We start from the raw sequence: 16,891 nt of genomic DNA on the forward strand, positions 1-16,891 counted from the left end.
AGGTGAAGGAGGAGCAGTCATGTAACCAGGGGCTAAAACTTGCTGCAACAATGGCATATAAGACTCATAATTACTATGGGTATTACTATTGTCATCATAACTTGTTAGCTGGAGGTTTTCAACTTCTCTCCATAGATCCTTTACACCATAATCTTCCTCCTCCTGCTTTTCAACTCCTGTCCATAGATTCCCCAATACATTGCTGTTCATATAAGGTCCAGAAGTTCCCTTTCCCTGGCTTGAGTGCTCTTCCATTGACTGGCCATTTTCTTCAGAGTTCTGCCAATGGAGATTAAGCAATACATTGGCATTCCTTGGTGGGCTTAATTGATCCCATAAATCTCCCTCCTTTTTGATGGAATGCTCTCCCATCTGTTGACTCCTTACCCCAGAAATTCTTGAGGAGTCGCAGTAAGATGAAGATTTTCTTGAAGAATCAGGAAAACTGCATGACAGAGGTGGATTAAGATTCAGACCCACAGAAGTATTTGATAGGGCTGACATATTCCTAGCAATATTTTGATCTAAAAGGAATGCACCACCCATTGACCTGATTTCAAGATTACTTCTAATTGTACCTGGAGCTTCAGGGCTTTCCTGCTGTAGCAAATTGTCGTATCTTTCAGGCAAATTCAGATGAGCACTTGGGCCATGCAATTCTATAGCAGCTTGATCATAAGCAATGGCGGCATCTAGAGCTGTATTAAAAGATCCAAGCCAGCGCCTGGATCGATTTTCGGGCTCTCTGATTTCAGCCACCCATTTCCCCCATGTTCTCTGCCTCACACCTTTGTAATCACAGTTAGCATTATCTGGCCCTCCTTTACCTCTCGTAGACCTTTTTTTCAATGTCTTTTTAGCCTTTATGTACTTGCCAAAGCATTTCTCTGGAATTGATCTGTTCACCTTTAGAAAATCTTTCGCCATGACCATTTTCTCAGTATTGGAAGATTTTTAAACCAATATTTGATCTACAAGTTTATCAAGGCTTCTTGTGATGGAGCTCTTGTGCTAAGATAATGAATTTCCTTAGTTTTAAATTTAGCAAAGACAAGTAAATCATGGATAGGACAATGATTCAGACGATCATCTCTGACGCCATTTGTCAAGACCCAAATGTGAGAATAATAAGAAAAATTTATTGATTTAACAATAACGTAAATCACATGCGGAAAGTTAAGTGACAGCTTTTTGAACACGAGCAAGAAGAACGACATTTCCAGGAATAGAAGCTCGCTCTCCATGCGCCTTCTTTAACACCCAAATATCTAATTTGCCAAAGCTTACGAAAATCCAAATGTATTACATGCACAAATTAATGAATGGAGCATCTTAAATCTTCTTCACCAAATGCTAATGTAAAACTGATTGTCAAGAAATAAATTTAAATGAAAATTCATGAACTTTATTGACATTTGAAATTCATAATATATTTCTAATATCTTTTGATTTAAGGTTTTATCTTTATAAAAATGTTTGCAATTGATTATATGAAAACATAATATTTTCATAATAGTTTTAGTTATTTGTAAAGATTTAATAAATCTTTTTTGTTTATTATATAAACATTTTTAATCAAAATTATAAATTGAAAAAAGATTTTGAAAGAATCTCAAAATCTTATTTTACAAACATGTAAACAGCAAAATAATAATATTTAAAAACAAAGATCAATTTTTCTTTGAAGTAAACAAAGAGCTGGATTGATTTTCTGAACCTGGGCAATTGTTTCTTATCTGAATTTTGCATGTAAAGAGTGAAAATTTGCTTAGAAGTGTGCATTGTTTCTCATGCACATAAAACACACAGACAAGAATTCATTTTCGGCAAGATAAAGAGATGCTTTAATTGTATAGAACGAATTTTTTTTGTATCCGTTCGCAGTTGAATTCTCATTCATATCTATACATCTAAAGCAATAACAAAACATAGAATCTAACGGCTACAAATGTAATTCACTTCGGGCTATTCCCTAAATTGAATGTATGATCCATAAAAACTAGAATTAGATAAGGTTAACAAGGTGGTTTGTGGGAAGACAATTCTCAAAGTTTTCATAATCCACAATGTCATTTTGCTGCTGCTCCTGCCGTTGATCTTCAAAATCCCAAATAGATTCAGAAAAAGACTGCAGTTGGGTTTGGCTGATTTGGTTATCAATGTTATGCTGGTTCTCCAAAAGATAATCATTTTCAATGAAATCGGGGAGAGAGACTCCTGCAATGGAATCCCATGATGTTTCGTCAAAGGATTCAATTTTGCTGGAGTACTGACTTGAGCCTATGGGTAATATGAACTCTGAAACTGATGGGTATGCTTCATCTTCCTTATTCTTTACAGAAGGAGCTTCAATTACTCCCAACTGCTCTAAAAACTCTCTCAGGTCGACCTGCTGGGAAGCCATTGAAGTGCAATCATTTACCTCTGCATTCTCAGGAGGAAGAGCAGTAGCATCAGTCATGTGACCCTTCTGCAACAGTGGAACCGAAGAATTGTAATTGCTGAGAGTATTGTCATCATAACTCAATAACAGGGGAGCTTGATCTGGGCAGTTGTTACCCTTTACATCACAATTGTTGTTCAGGTATTTCATCTCCTGCAGCTTCTGCCGAATGTGATGGAGGTTTGGCCACACATTCCCATTTAAACTGGTGCACAAATGACCTGAATTTGGTCTAGGTTGAGTGCTTAAAGACCCTCTGCCATTGATGGAGGGCTCTCCCAATGGTTGAGTCCTTAACCTTAGATCAGCTTGGGAACCTACTGATCCTCTCCCATTCATTGGGTGCTCTCCTAACGACTGAGACCTTGTCCCTAGCTCAGTCTGTGTGCCTAAAGATCCTCTCTGGTTAATTGAATGCTCTGCCAATGGGTGAGTCCTTAGCTTAGGTTGAGTGCCTAAAGACCCCCTTTCTGAAAATGGTTGAGTCCTTGCCTTTAGCTCAGGCTGAGTCTGTAAAGATCCTCTCTCTCCCAATGGCCTGGTTCTTACCTCCAAAATTCTAAATGGGTTAGTGTTAGAGTAGGATGAAAGGGATGAAGATGAAGTTGGTAGATCAAGAAAATTGCAGCCAAGAGGTTGCAGGTTGAAACCTGGGGAGTTATTGAATCCTAACAGTTTTTCTCTAATATACCTAGATCTAGCAATACTATCATCTCCAATCAATGTAGCCAACATTGACCCATTAGCACTGGATGAAGCTTGAGGCTTTTGCTGCTGCAAATTGTTGTACCTTTCAGGCAAATTCAGATGGGCACCTGGACCATACAATCTTCTAGCAGCTTCATCATAAGCTATGGCTGCTTCTTGTGCTGTAGCAAAAGATCCAAGCCAAAGCCTGGCTCTCTTCTTGGGCTCTCTGATTTCAGCCACCCATTTCCCCCATGTTCTCTGCCTTACTCCTCTGTATTCACACAAAGCATTCTCTGGTCCTCCTTTACCTCTTGTAGGCCCCTTTTTCCATGTTTTTGTAGGCCTTTTACATTTGTCAAACCCACTCTCTAGGCTTGATCTGTTCACCTTTAATTGATCACTCTCCATTACCAATGAAAATTTGGGCCAAAATTGTTCTCCCACAAGTATCTGATACCCTGAAAAACCACAGATTCGATCAATTATCACAGTTAGACATGATTTTCTTTTCAAAATGTTAGCCAAAAATGTTCTTCCACATCAACATACACCACTTTTTAAGAACTGAAATATCAAATCTATAGATATAAAGCAGAGCAATGGCGTATATAACATGTACAGGACCTAGCAATAAAATTAACAACATGAACAGAAGAAGTAAACAGTTGTCAGGTTGAATTTTCCAAACAAAACACAATATACGGACTGTTCAAGCTCTTGTTATAATATACACACTTTTCCAATCATGAGAAAAAATTTAAGCTGACATACCTGATACTGATGTTTCTGATGAATACACTACCGTCACCCACAACAATCAGGATATATTCAATGTAAATATGCCAAATGCAACCACAACGATCTGGATATATATTCAATGTATATATGTCAAATGCAAGGCAAGCAAGAGACAAACTGCAGGTTAGAAAGAAAGATACGAAAGGCTTGGAAAGAGTGAGGGTCGCTTATGAAGAGAGCCGCCACGAGGAGGAGGAGAGAGCGTGAAGATGAAAGCTCTTCTTACACAAAAATATTTAAGAGTATTCACGAGGAAATTCATAAATATAAGTGGCCGTTATAACCATTCGAATTCATCCGTTTTTTTTCTATTAATGCTTATTTCGCAATTTACACTATCCTAACTTTAAATGGATATATTATGGAAAATTAAAACTGATTGATGAGACTGGAATCAATTAATGTCATTAGCATTTTTTAATGACAGCACGAGATGAAGTATGATGGTATGAATCTGTTAATAAAAATTCTAAACGTATTGATAATGATATATTAAAATATATGTGTTTCGTGTAACATATAAAATAGTTTCTAAGTAAAATAAAATAATTTTTAAATAAACTAAAACATGGTTTGTTAAAAGTATTGATATATTAAAACATATGTGTTTCGTGTAACATATAAAATAGTTTTTAAATAAAATCAAATAACTTTTAAAGAAATAAAAAAAATTCAAATCATATTTTTTGATATATTTAAAATATTTATATTAATTTATAAAATTAAAAAAAAGTTATAAAAAATAAAAATTATAAATAAAAAAATATAAATAAATGCTAATAAGATATAATTCAAGGACACGTTAATTTTACATATTTTTCAAAAAAAATACATATATCTACCTTATAAAAATTAAATTTTTATTAAAATTAGTTATCATATATGTAATAATTATTTTAAATTTTTATAATTTAACTATATTTTTAAATATTATGCACATGGGATAACAACGAATTATTGTATTTTAATTTATCGAAACAATTCATATTTTAAATTAATAAAGCATAGGTAGTGATTTACACTTCCGTCGCTTTACGTAACACTTTTGGCTTGACCATAAAAAAAAGTTGGTGAAAGACAAATACATATTGTGGATTTCTTAAAGTCATAAGTTTGCATCATGTGAATATGAGACGGACCAATGGAAGAAATAGAAACCCCATTCACTTGATTTCAACATAGTTTGACAAATGATGGTCAAGAGCTTTTCTTTTTTCATTTTTTATATTATTAGTTTTTGTTATAGTAGAGATTTTATATATAAACAATCTATATAAACAATTAAAGTCAATTAATCGATCATATTATTTTATTTTATTTTTTTCAATTTTTTGACAATCATTCTGATATAAATATTTTTAAAATAGTAATCTGTATCGTTATCGGATATCATATTGACATATGTAAAATGAAAAGACAATTTTATGTCTTCTATATAATCTATTAGCATTTAATTTCAATTCATTACTTAAAAAGACTAGTCATATGACTTTTTGTTTCCTCACTACATAACTTACATAATTGTAGTATTTTTTTTATCATATCATATGTTTGAAATGGTATTGAAAACTATCATTGTTGTAATTATAGTTAGTGGCAAGCTAATTTAATATAGAAATTACTTGTACCATCAAAGATATCATATTTTATTAAAATTTACTTATAGTTATTATGGTTTCCCATCATATTTGAATTGTAGATGACAAACATTTGAATTTATGTTACCATATGGACATATTTTATTCAAATATTTATTCAAGAATACAATTTAAACTCTATTAGTTATCTATATTCAATTGAAATGACATTAAGAATTAATCAAAAGATGGACGTGTATCTAGTGGTGGTAGTCATAATTGATGCAATTTATTTCAAGCTTCCTAATAATTATAACATTAGTAGTGGCACGTGTGTTGACTTATAGTTTGATCTAGTCCTATAGTTTCATGATCTCTCTTTTGCATTTAGAGGGGTTGTCAAGACCAAGCCTAAAGTGCAAGCCCCTTAGCGTATACACATCTAATGTCACTCATTAATACTTTTGAGAAAAAAACATATTGCATTTAAGTAAATAACAAACCTTAAGATTTTAGAGTTAAGATTATAATTTATTAAATGCATAATCAAATCTATAAAGTTTAAATAAATTAAATATGAAATTCAACTTGAATTTTGATAGTAGAATATATTATTGAAGATGTTAGGAATCGACTTACCAATGTGTTGAAAATTAGGGCCTTGATTGCATAAATATTTTAGAGATTCAAATTGATTGCGCTATGTTTGGTTTCAAATATGTGCTTATAATCTTCATCCACACAAAATAAATCTTTGTACTTGTGTCTAAAGTAGGGTGACGTCTACACGCACTATGTGGGAGCTTGTTAAGTAAGGGGTATGTTTTCCTTAAGAAATACCCTATGTTTACTAATTCAACAATAATGAATCAATACTAAAGATACTAGGTAAGCATGAAATGTGCCCAAGATGGTGATGAAATCTTAGGATGCTTTATAATGTATCTTTCACAATATCACATGAATATTCTTCTAATGATTTCTAAGTTATTTTTAATTGATAAGGAATTTACTTAAGTGCAACATAAGACAAAAATCTATTCAAGCGTGTTTTAGGTCAACTCATAGCAACTAGTAACAATTTCATAAGATTTAAATTTAGAATTTGAATTTGAATGGTTCAAGGTTCAAATTAATGTTTGTGAAGGTGACTTAGTGTAGCGTCCTAAAATTGCGACACTTGCAATTTCGACCGCATTTGGGTCTTCACGATGGCGACGCAACACGCAACCTGAATGGAGACCCCGAAACCTGATTATGACACTGAAAACTACATTTTCTTGCACCCTAGCCTGAACCTCCTTTGCACCCTACTGTCCCGGGAGGTGGGACCAGAGCGCCCAGCGCCCTGGTCCTTCAGGACCAGGGCGCCCAGTGCCCTGGTCCCCCAGGACCATGGCGCCCAGCGCCTTGGTCCCTGGGTCCTATTTTGGGCCCGGTCTCTTTTGGACTTCAGGTCTTTATGTTTGCAAATTGGAAAATTATCTTTCCTGGTCGGCCTAAGGTCGGGAAAATCAGTCTATCAGCCCTAATTGACAAGTATATAAACTACATTTTCCTCTTTCATTCGATATGATGGAAAAAGCGTGGAAACTATACTCAAGCATTCAAGCATTCAAGCATTCTTTCAAGCAATTGATCATTCTAAGTCTCCATTCAAGGCTAAGTGTTGCATTCAAGACAAGGATTCAACCATTGAAGAGGAGATCACATACTACATGCTACATACAACATACAACATACAACAATACAACAAACAACAACATCTATACCTTCGCACATAAGGATACAAACATCCTTACAACAAGGTATTAATACTTGTTTTACATTACATTTACAGCATTTCTCATTTCTTGGTTAATTCCAAAACCGGGGTTTGACCTAAAGGCAAACCCCTAATCCCTAACCCCCCAATCGTCTTTGCTTTTCTGTGTGTAGGTTGCAGGTACGCGGCTGAAATTGAAGATCTGGAATCCTTGTGCAGAGACGAACAGATCCCCCTTCGTTTCGCGGATTTTTCGGAGGACTGTGTGCACGCCGGGCGCCATCGTCCCGGCAACTTTTGCTCAATTTTGCAGGACAGCGCCGTATCGACATTTTACTGCTAATTCCAGGTCCGCAGCTTCATCCTATATCCCTATCTCAGTTTATAAGCGAATCTTTGTCACTTTCTATGCATTCCTAGCTTAATTCTCTTATCAACATTCTTTACAAAAGAGGGTAGCCTTGCTTTCTTAACCCTTGAAACACATTTAGCATCCAATCTTGCATTGTGTGGGATTGGATCTTGTGGGTTTCAACCCCTCTTTTGAATGTAAAGTCTCCCCCCTAAGTGAAAACCATCAACCCTAGCGAATCTCCCTTCTCTCTCCTTGGAGTTGGAAGAGGGGAGAGCAACTATGGTTTGATCGCGATTTTCCGCTTTACACTTAGTTACCGACAAATCTTATCCAAGATGGTAAGTTAGTTTTTGGAGATGTGTGATGATATAATATGGATGTGATAAGATCATGATGTAAATTTCACACAAGAATATGTCACTTGTAAAATTTTTACCATATGAAGGACACTCTAATTGAAGTGATGCAATACATTACGATAAAGACATGTGTATTAAAATTTCATCATTGTGTTTTACCTCCACTTTGATATGCATGAGAACTATTTAAAATAAGCACTATCTACAACTTGCACTAGAAAAAATGAAACTAGTGAAAGCAAAAAGGAGAAATGGAAATAAATTATCTCTAAGTAGAAAGTGATAAAGATCTAACTAACCAAAAAACTAGAAATATAATTCATGAAAGAAATTAACAATACAAAAAGGTTGATATACAATTCATTTTTTATATGGGAATGCTTGTGAACATATTGTTGTAAAATTCAACTCACAAAAGGAACATTAGTGACATATTACACCCTCGAATTACTTGCATAGAAAGAATGCAAAGATTGTAGAAAAGAAGGGAAATCTATGGGTGATAAAGCATATAAATAATTTAATATAGATGTCACCATCTGATAAAAATGTAATAAATATTTACATAAGACCTAATCATGAAAGCACATATATAATGAGGGAAAGAAAGTGCCTGTAATGAAGGAAAATAGTAAGATAATGCTAGTCATGGATACTAAATAAGGATCATGTAAGCATGCACAAGATATAAGATATAAGAATGATAAGAGTTCATAATATATAGGGATGCAAACATAAGATAAAATGTAAGAATAAACATGATAGCATAAAATAGAATCTTGATAACCATATGGAAAAATGTAAATGCAATAAAGCATATAACATCTAAGTATCAAAGTGTGAAAAAATGGTAATAATTAGTGTGTAACATGAGTTGTAAAGAGTAAAAATGATGTCATAAGTGCATTTATGCACGAGGAACAACATTAAAAGAATGGCATATTAATAGCATAAGTGATATAGACATCATAAACATGAAACACAAGAAGTTTAAAATATCATGGACATGTAGATTAGGAACATATAAGAAAGCAAGGAAGATGATAAAATATACCTTTGTAAATTATCTTAGCAACAAAGAGAGCATATAGTAGCTAAAAAAATAACATTTGAAAAATGTAAGAATATATTAACCTAGAATAAAGTATAAATATATCCACAAAAATGTAAGGGAAAAATACACATTTTCTTAATGTTAATCTAGGATAATCCAATAAAATACATATATGTAAGGATAAATTAACCTATAATAAAGTAATGGTAGTTGGGAATCAATAATTGAACAATAATTAAAAAAAATGAAATTAATTAAAAAGGAAGGATGTACATAGTTCCTAAACTACATAGGGATTGCAAAAGTTAATGGTTTATAAAATTGATTCATCTAAATATTGGAAATTAATGACCTTGGAGTGTATATTGAACTTGGATTTTCTGTAAGCAACACAAATTGATTACATGACTCTAATTTAATTGCATGTTGTCATTATTTGACCTTTGATGCATGGTCCTAATCTGACACATTGCACACTTCAATTGTCCTTGAATTTTTTCTAGGCATTAGATTCCACACAGATTCAACACAAATTGATTACATAGCTCTAAATTAATTACATGTTGCATGAGGATTTGACTTCTCATGCATGGTCTTGATCTAACACATCATAATACACTTTGATTATTTGATTTATTGATTTCTCTACTACTAAATTATAGATTTTTGGATTAGACCATGCGAGCAATATTGTTTATTGACTACTATCTCTACTCCTTGTTGACTATTAAAGACTAGAAGTATTCACAAATGTATTGGATAGATTACCAAAGCACAAGGTTCAAGTTCTACAAGTTTGAATATTTTTATTAGATTGACTTCATGATTGTGATATAGATAGATAGATATCATGCAAACATGCAAATGATCTAGATGTTGATTCTAGTCTACCTTAATAAATACTCCTTGCACATGCTCTAGGATTTAAAAATATATTAAGATATAATTGAATGATGAACCACTGCTTAAAAGAACATTTTTAAATAAACACAAACATATACCAAGTTGGCCCAAAATAGCTAGTATGAAAAAGTGGGAATTAGCACATTTGAATTTTAGGTCAAATTTGCACCATGCAAGATCATGATCACACATCATGTATAATCACTTACAACAATAGATAAAAGATCTTGAAGTAAAAAGTAAGTTCATGGAAATCAAGACCAAAAATAGTGAAAATGAGCGCAATAAGATAAAAATAAGGATAAATACATTAAAATATGTAAAAAATTAGAATTAAAAAAATTCAAAGAAAGAAATAAACACAAAAACATATGTCACTAAATAATTATTATATTGAGACATTCTAAATTAACAAAGTATTAAAAAGTTCACCACTATAGTTCTCACTATTTTGATTTTTTATTGGACTATTCTAGATATCTTAAATACATCTATCTAAAAAACCAAAAGATGAGTTTTTTTTTTAATATTTAAGTGCTATTTTATTTTGCTTCAAAATTATTTTATTTACTACATAGAAAAATAAATATTAATTTTTTAAAGTGTTGTTTTCTTTTATTAAATTGTTTGGTTTATTTTTATTTGTATGTAAATTTTATTTTAGTTTCAACAAAATCACCATTCATTATTTATTCTTTTGTCATGTTTTTACTTTTAAAAACTATAGTAAATATTATATATGTTTACATGTTTCTTTTAAAAATAATATTAAGGTATAGTCCTTGGCTTCTAGGTTTTAGCCTAAGATTTGTGCTCCTACATTAGATAGCTAAATGGTTATATGGGTTTGATATACAACCCTCCAATAAAATAATATATATATTAGCCATGTTTTGATTTTCATGTAAAAAAATTAACATAATATTCTATACCTTACTTCTAATGTAAAACTCCTCTCAACATAATAAGAAAATAACTAAAAAAACATAAAAGGACAAAGATAATTTGCAAGAAATGTTCCAAAGGCAATGGATGTTAATAATTGTAGGAGCATCCAACTAAACATAACAAGTGGCGAGCTACCATATGAACTCAATAATGTAAATTCACTTAGGAAGTGTTTTAATTCATGGTTTCAGAATGGCTACTTAATATTGACTTACATATTCCAAAATGTTGTCTCTTGATTCATTTTATCTAATCTAATATAGAGGTTCCTTGCAATCATAATTTTGTTCCCATAAACACAAAACCATTATAGATGCTCTGAGTAGAAATCTAAAAGTTCAAGGAATCTCACAAATTGATAATTCACTTTCCATTTGTAATATTTGTTAAAGCAACCTATGAGGGAGAAAAGTGACAATCCCTCCACAAACAACATCATGATTGCTAAATGACATGGCAAGTAGTAGAACATGCAAAAACTAGAAATGTTATCCTCTTGCAATCAAAGAATATCTAGAGCTGAAAACTTCTTATGAACATAGATTGTATTTAGTATATTTTCTAGGGATATTAGTGAGACCTTGAACATTATATGATATAAGCTTTATTGATGAGAATCAATAGGCATCTCATCATCATCCAACTCTTAGAGAGATGAATAAAAATTCTAAAATAATATTTTATCAAAGAACTACCCAATTAGATGCTAGGAATTGACAATAATATTTTCTTCTACAATTTATTCTTCCTTCTCCAACCACCAAGATGGGTTGTGATACTATCACAAACACTTAAGGGAGGGGGGAAATGAACAATAACTTTTGGCTAAGAAGATGAGATGGATGTTAGCTATTTGTTTAGAAAAAGTCTCATCACTAGATGTAATAACTTCTTTCTCCTTCTCATAAGGGTTTGAGATCATCAATGACTCACTTTAGTATCTAGTTGATCAATTTTGGGATGGGTTTTTGCATGAGGATTTTTAGAATGAGGATTCTTGTTCTTATAATTTGTTTTGGATTATGGCAAAAACAAGTTTTGAAGGGGCCCTGAAACCCTTTACAAAAAAAATTCTAAAAGATTTAGAATCAAAGAAAACAAGTATCCAAAACAAGACAGGCTGCAAAGTATAGTCCATTTTTCTTCAATTTTCAAAGAAGGAGAATCAACAAGCCAAGAAGCTAATTAGATTTGGGGAGCAAACAAAGGGTAGCCCTTAATTTTATCTATAGTAGATTGACATAAAAAATTATTATTAGGAAAGTTAATGCATAGAACATGCTCAATGCGGTGAAGATGTCCAATCTAGATATCCATATATTCTTTCATGTCTTTAGAAATATTATTGAGCAACACACACATCCACACAAACATGCACACACATACACACACATGCACACACACACATGCACGTGCACATGCACACACACACACACACACACACACACACACACACACACACACACACACACACACACACACACACTTTTTATGGTAAAGCTTGATCAAATCTATTAGTTTTAACACATGAATTTATCAAGAGAAGTATCAATAGTTGTTAAGAAGCTCCAATAGGTAAGGGTAAACTGGGAATTCAAGACAAGCTAGAGAACAAAATAGTTTTTCATTTGAGACAACAAATTCACATGTCCACAACTATAAAAGTAATAGAGACACATGAACATACCATGGGATATATATTTGAGGATAGTCTTAGTATGGTTGGCCTCAACAAAGTGAAAAATAAAGAAGCCTTTGGTAAGTTTCTAAGTGACATTGAAAATGAAAGCCCATGCAGAGTGGCCCAATGCTTGTAAACCCATTAATGAAAAATGCCTTTTGGAGGAATTTTCTCAACAAAATATTCTATCATTGTGAAGTGTTCTAACCATTTGCATGAATTATCATATTCAAGGATATAGAATCACATCTACTAGAGAGTTAAGAAGCTTACCTAATGTAGCCAGTTAAAACACAGTTAATACCATTAACGAAAACATACACCATTGGATAAAATTTTCTTCAATATTATATCTCTAAAAAACTCCACTCATCCCCCAATTACAATGAAAAAGGGCCTATTTTAACATCAAACTAAAAATTTCCTTTTTGGGCAGATTTTTACAAAATCCAAAATTTGTTGTTTATGAAATTTTTTAAATCTTTCCCAAAAATCACGAAATCTTCTAGAAATATAAAATCATTATTTTGGAACAAATTGCAAAATTTATTAACCCATAAAGTTTACAAGTTCAAAAATAACTAAAAATCTAACTTTCTAAAACCCCCAAAAAACAGAAAAAACTCTTTTTGAAGCCTCAGACGATGGAATCCGGCCCTGAAAAGTTACTCAGTCAAGGTCCTAACAAACTAGGTTCATTCAAAAATTAAAAAAACTCCTCATGATACACCTCCATGTCAAATATCATCATCGAATAAACAAGTCAAAAGTTATGACCCCATGAAGTCCCTGCATGATTCTCCTTTGGTTGAAAAGTACGCAACTCCTGCAAGTTGCTATCCTCAAACTGTTGCCACTGACCTCGAGGTAACTTCTTCAATTTCCACTTTGTAATCCATGTTCTCTCTGCTAGGGCTAATCCTTCCTACTGTACCAGGTACCTATTGTACTCTCCTTGCCGAGTGCAAATAGTCTTCTTATCTACCTATGCAATCTTCTCCCTTTTCCTACTAGGAATTGTCCACTGCCAATATAATTCCACCTCACTAGAATCATCATGAACTTCACCATGAAAAGTGTATAAATTAGAAACATTAAATACAAGAGAGATATCATGATCAGTTGGTAAATCTACCTCATAAGCGTTATCATTTATCTTCTTGAGAACCCTGCAAGGACCAATTTTCTTATACTTCAACTTGTGGTATGTGCCCATGGGAAACCTTTCTCTATGTAGATAAACCATCACTAAATCACCTTCAATAAAGACATGATGTCGTTGTCTAGTATATGTTATAGATTTGTACTTCTCATTAATGTCTTGCAACTTCTATCTCACTTCTTTCTATAACTATTGAAGGTGCTCTGTAAATGCTTCAACATCATCACCAATTCTTTCTCCAAGTGGTAATTGCACCAAATCTAAAGCACCCTTAGGATTCCTACAATAAATAATTGGAAAGGTGATTTACCTATAGATCTATTCATTGAACTATTGTAAGCAAATTCTGCTTGAGGGAATGTTAAATCCCACTATTTGGGATTCTCTCTAATAATGGACCTTACTAGGTTTCCCAAACTCTGGTTGACTACCTCTATTTTCCCATCAGTTTGAGGGTGGTAGGCTCTACTATACTATAACTTAGTCCCTATATTCTTCCACAAAGTCCTCCAAAAATGACTTAAGAACTCGGTATCCCTGTCAGAGACCATGGTTTTTGGCACAACATGCAGTCTAACAACTTCTTAAGTAAATAATTTTGCCACCCTTGTTGCATCACTAGTTTTCTTACAAGCAATGAAATGAGCCATTTTACTGAACCTATCAACAACCACAAAAATAGAATCATTACCTCGTTGTTTGTTTTGAAATCCCAAAACAAAGTCCATGCTCAAATATTTCCATGGTTCTAGAGGTATTGGTAGTGGCATGCACAACCTTGTATTCTGTGAGTGCCCTTTAGCAACCTGATAGATCCTACACCTTGCCACATATCGGGTTATATCTCTTTTCATCTTTGGCCAGTATTATTTATCTTCTATTAAAGCTATTGTCTTATCCTTTCCAAAATGTCCAGGCAAACCACTGCTATGAGATTCTCTGATGATATTCTCCCTAAGAGAACCAACTGGATTGCATAATTATTTCCCTTTGAAGAGATAGCCATCTTGCATAAAGTATTCACCTTGAATATGAGCCATATTTCTAGCTATTGGATTCTTCAACTATTTCACAATCTCCCAAAAATCATTGTTAGACTCATACAAATCTTTGCTTGCATCAAAACCAATTCCCTCATTCTCCATTGTTGTCAAAAGTACAATGTGTCTACTCAATACATCTGCAACTTGGTTCTACCTTTCCGATTTGTGCTTCAAAACAAATAAATAGCCTTGTAAGAAGGAGACCCATTTTGCATGTCTACTGCTCAACTTCTTTTGTGTGTTTAGGTATTTTAATGCAATGTGATATGTGAACAAGAAAAACTCCTTTGGCACTAAATAATGCCTCCAATGTTGCAATGCTTGCACAATTGCATAAAACTCTAGATCATATATGTACAATAGTTCTTCCTTACCTCATTCACCTTTTCACTAAAAAAGGCTATTGATTTACCTGCCTGGCTAAGCAAAACTCCAACACCTACATGTGAGGCATCACAATCAACTTCAAACACTTTTTCAAAGTTTGGTAATGCTAATATGGGAGCTTCGGTTACCTTCTTCTTTAGAAACTTGAAACTTTCTTCAGCTTCATTGGTCTACATGAATTCCTTTCCTTTGGTGCAATCTGTTATGGGTGCAACAATACTGCTAAAATTTAGAATAAACTTTCAATAAAATGTGGCTAGATACACCTCCTAAAATGTGGCTAGATAAACAATTCCTCATGATACACCTCCATGCCAAATTTCAGCCCAATCGGACAATTGAGTCAAAAGTTATGACCCCGCGAAGTCCCTCCATCATTACCTCAAGGAAGACCTTTGGAACAAATTTTTAGGGATGCTTGTTCAATGGTGCCATTAGATATAGAGATGTCAAACCATCAATACCAACATAAACCATCAAGTGGAAATAGTTTGAGGCTATAAAAAGGACTACCAAAAAATTATGAAAAAATACAAAAGAGTGAAATCTTTCATGTACCAAAGACATGGAGTAACATAAGGATGGCAATGATATAGCAAAAAAGACACAAACCTCAATACAATTGTTTCACCACCGAGATTCATGCCTTGTTTGGACAACATTGTTTTGTTTTTACTTTGAAAAGCAAAGTAATTATTACATATATGCTACTTTTTTAAAGTTTAATTTTATTATTTACTTCTTTGTTAAAACACATATCAATGAATGTTATTGAAATAATGATCTGAGTGACTTTGGTGAAATCGATATCCCACTGACTGTGACACTCAATCAAAAAAATTTCAACCTGAGCTTCATATCCTTATATCAAATAACTAAAAGATTAAATGAGTTTCATATACAACCCTCAAACAAAAGAACAATTATAACATAATACTCTAAATTTTACGAATAAAAAATAAAGAACTTTTTTATAAAATGGCAAAGCCAATCTATAAGAATTGAGTGCAAAGACAATGCATGACAATAATTGGAGCAGCAAACTGAAACATTTCATATTCATTCACAAGTGGTAGGCTACCACGTGAACTCCTCAACAATATTCATTCACTTAGTGAATATTTTAACCCGTCTTTTTGGAATGGCTGCTGTAATTTTGACTTACATATTCCAAACTGTTGTCATTTGATTCATTTTCTCTAACCTAATATTGAGGTTCCTTGTAATCATAAGTTTGTCAGATGCTCTGAATCAGAATTCATAAGTTCAAAGAATCTCTCAAAGTGGCAACTCACTTTCCATTTACAATATTTGTTTAATAGAAAATCACGGAATGATGGGACTGCAACAAAAAGAATGTTGGATAACACAAAAGATAGATTGATTCAAATATTTATCATAATCATACTTAATATGAGACTTGGCATTCACGGACCATCACCACCTAACTAGACAAAGTTCTAAGGAAAAAAGGACACAAGTCGCTATGGAGGGCACATCTCAAGAATCTTGACTCCTACGTTCATATTCATATACAAAAATATTCAGAGAAAAATAATTTAGTAATTAATATTTTTTTGGTTTTATTCATAAGTGACTTCCACCAATCTTTTATATATACATCAATTTTATATAAGCCAATCTTATATATAGATACACCAATCATTATATATATATATAGCAATTATATACAGATACACCAATCTCATATATATATACACATCTA

At 32.8% G+C, this 16,891-nt stretch overlaps 1 protein-coding gene across 1 annotated transcript; it reads right to left on the reverse strand.

Annotated features, from left to right (window-relative positions):
* Window positions 1–1,830: 1,830 nt before the first annotated feature.
* Window positions 1,831–4,039, reverse strand: LOC131060425 (uncharacterized). The gene is made up of 2 exons (XM_057993661.2): window positions 3,905–4,039; window positions 1,831–3,591 (listed from the first exon to the last, which is right to left on the reverse strand). The coding sequence occupies exon 2, from the start codon at window positions 3,539–3,541 to the stop codon at window positions 2,006–2,008; it is 1,536 nt and encodes a 511-aa protein (XP_057849644.2). The 5' UTR covers window positions 3,542–3,591; window positions 3,905–4,039; the 3' UTR covers window positions 1,831–2,005.
* Window positions 4,040–16,891: the final 12,852 nt, after the last annotated feature.

The sequence above is a fragment of the Cryptomeria japonica genome, chromosome 4, assembly GCF_030272615.1.
Source record: "Cryptomeria japonica chromosome 4, Sugi_1.0, whole genome shotgun sequence".
NCBI classification, from domain to species: domain Eukaryota; kingdom Viridiplantae; phylum Streptophyta; class Pinopsida; order Cupressales; family Cupressaceae; genus Cryptomeria; species Cryptomeria japonica.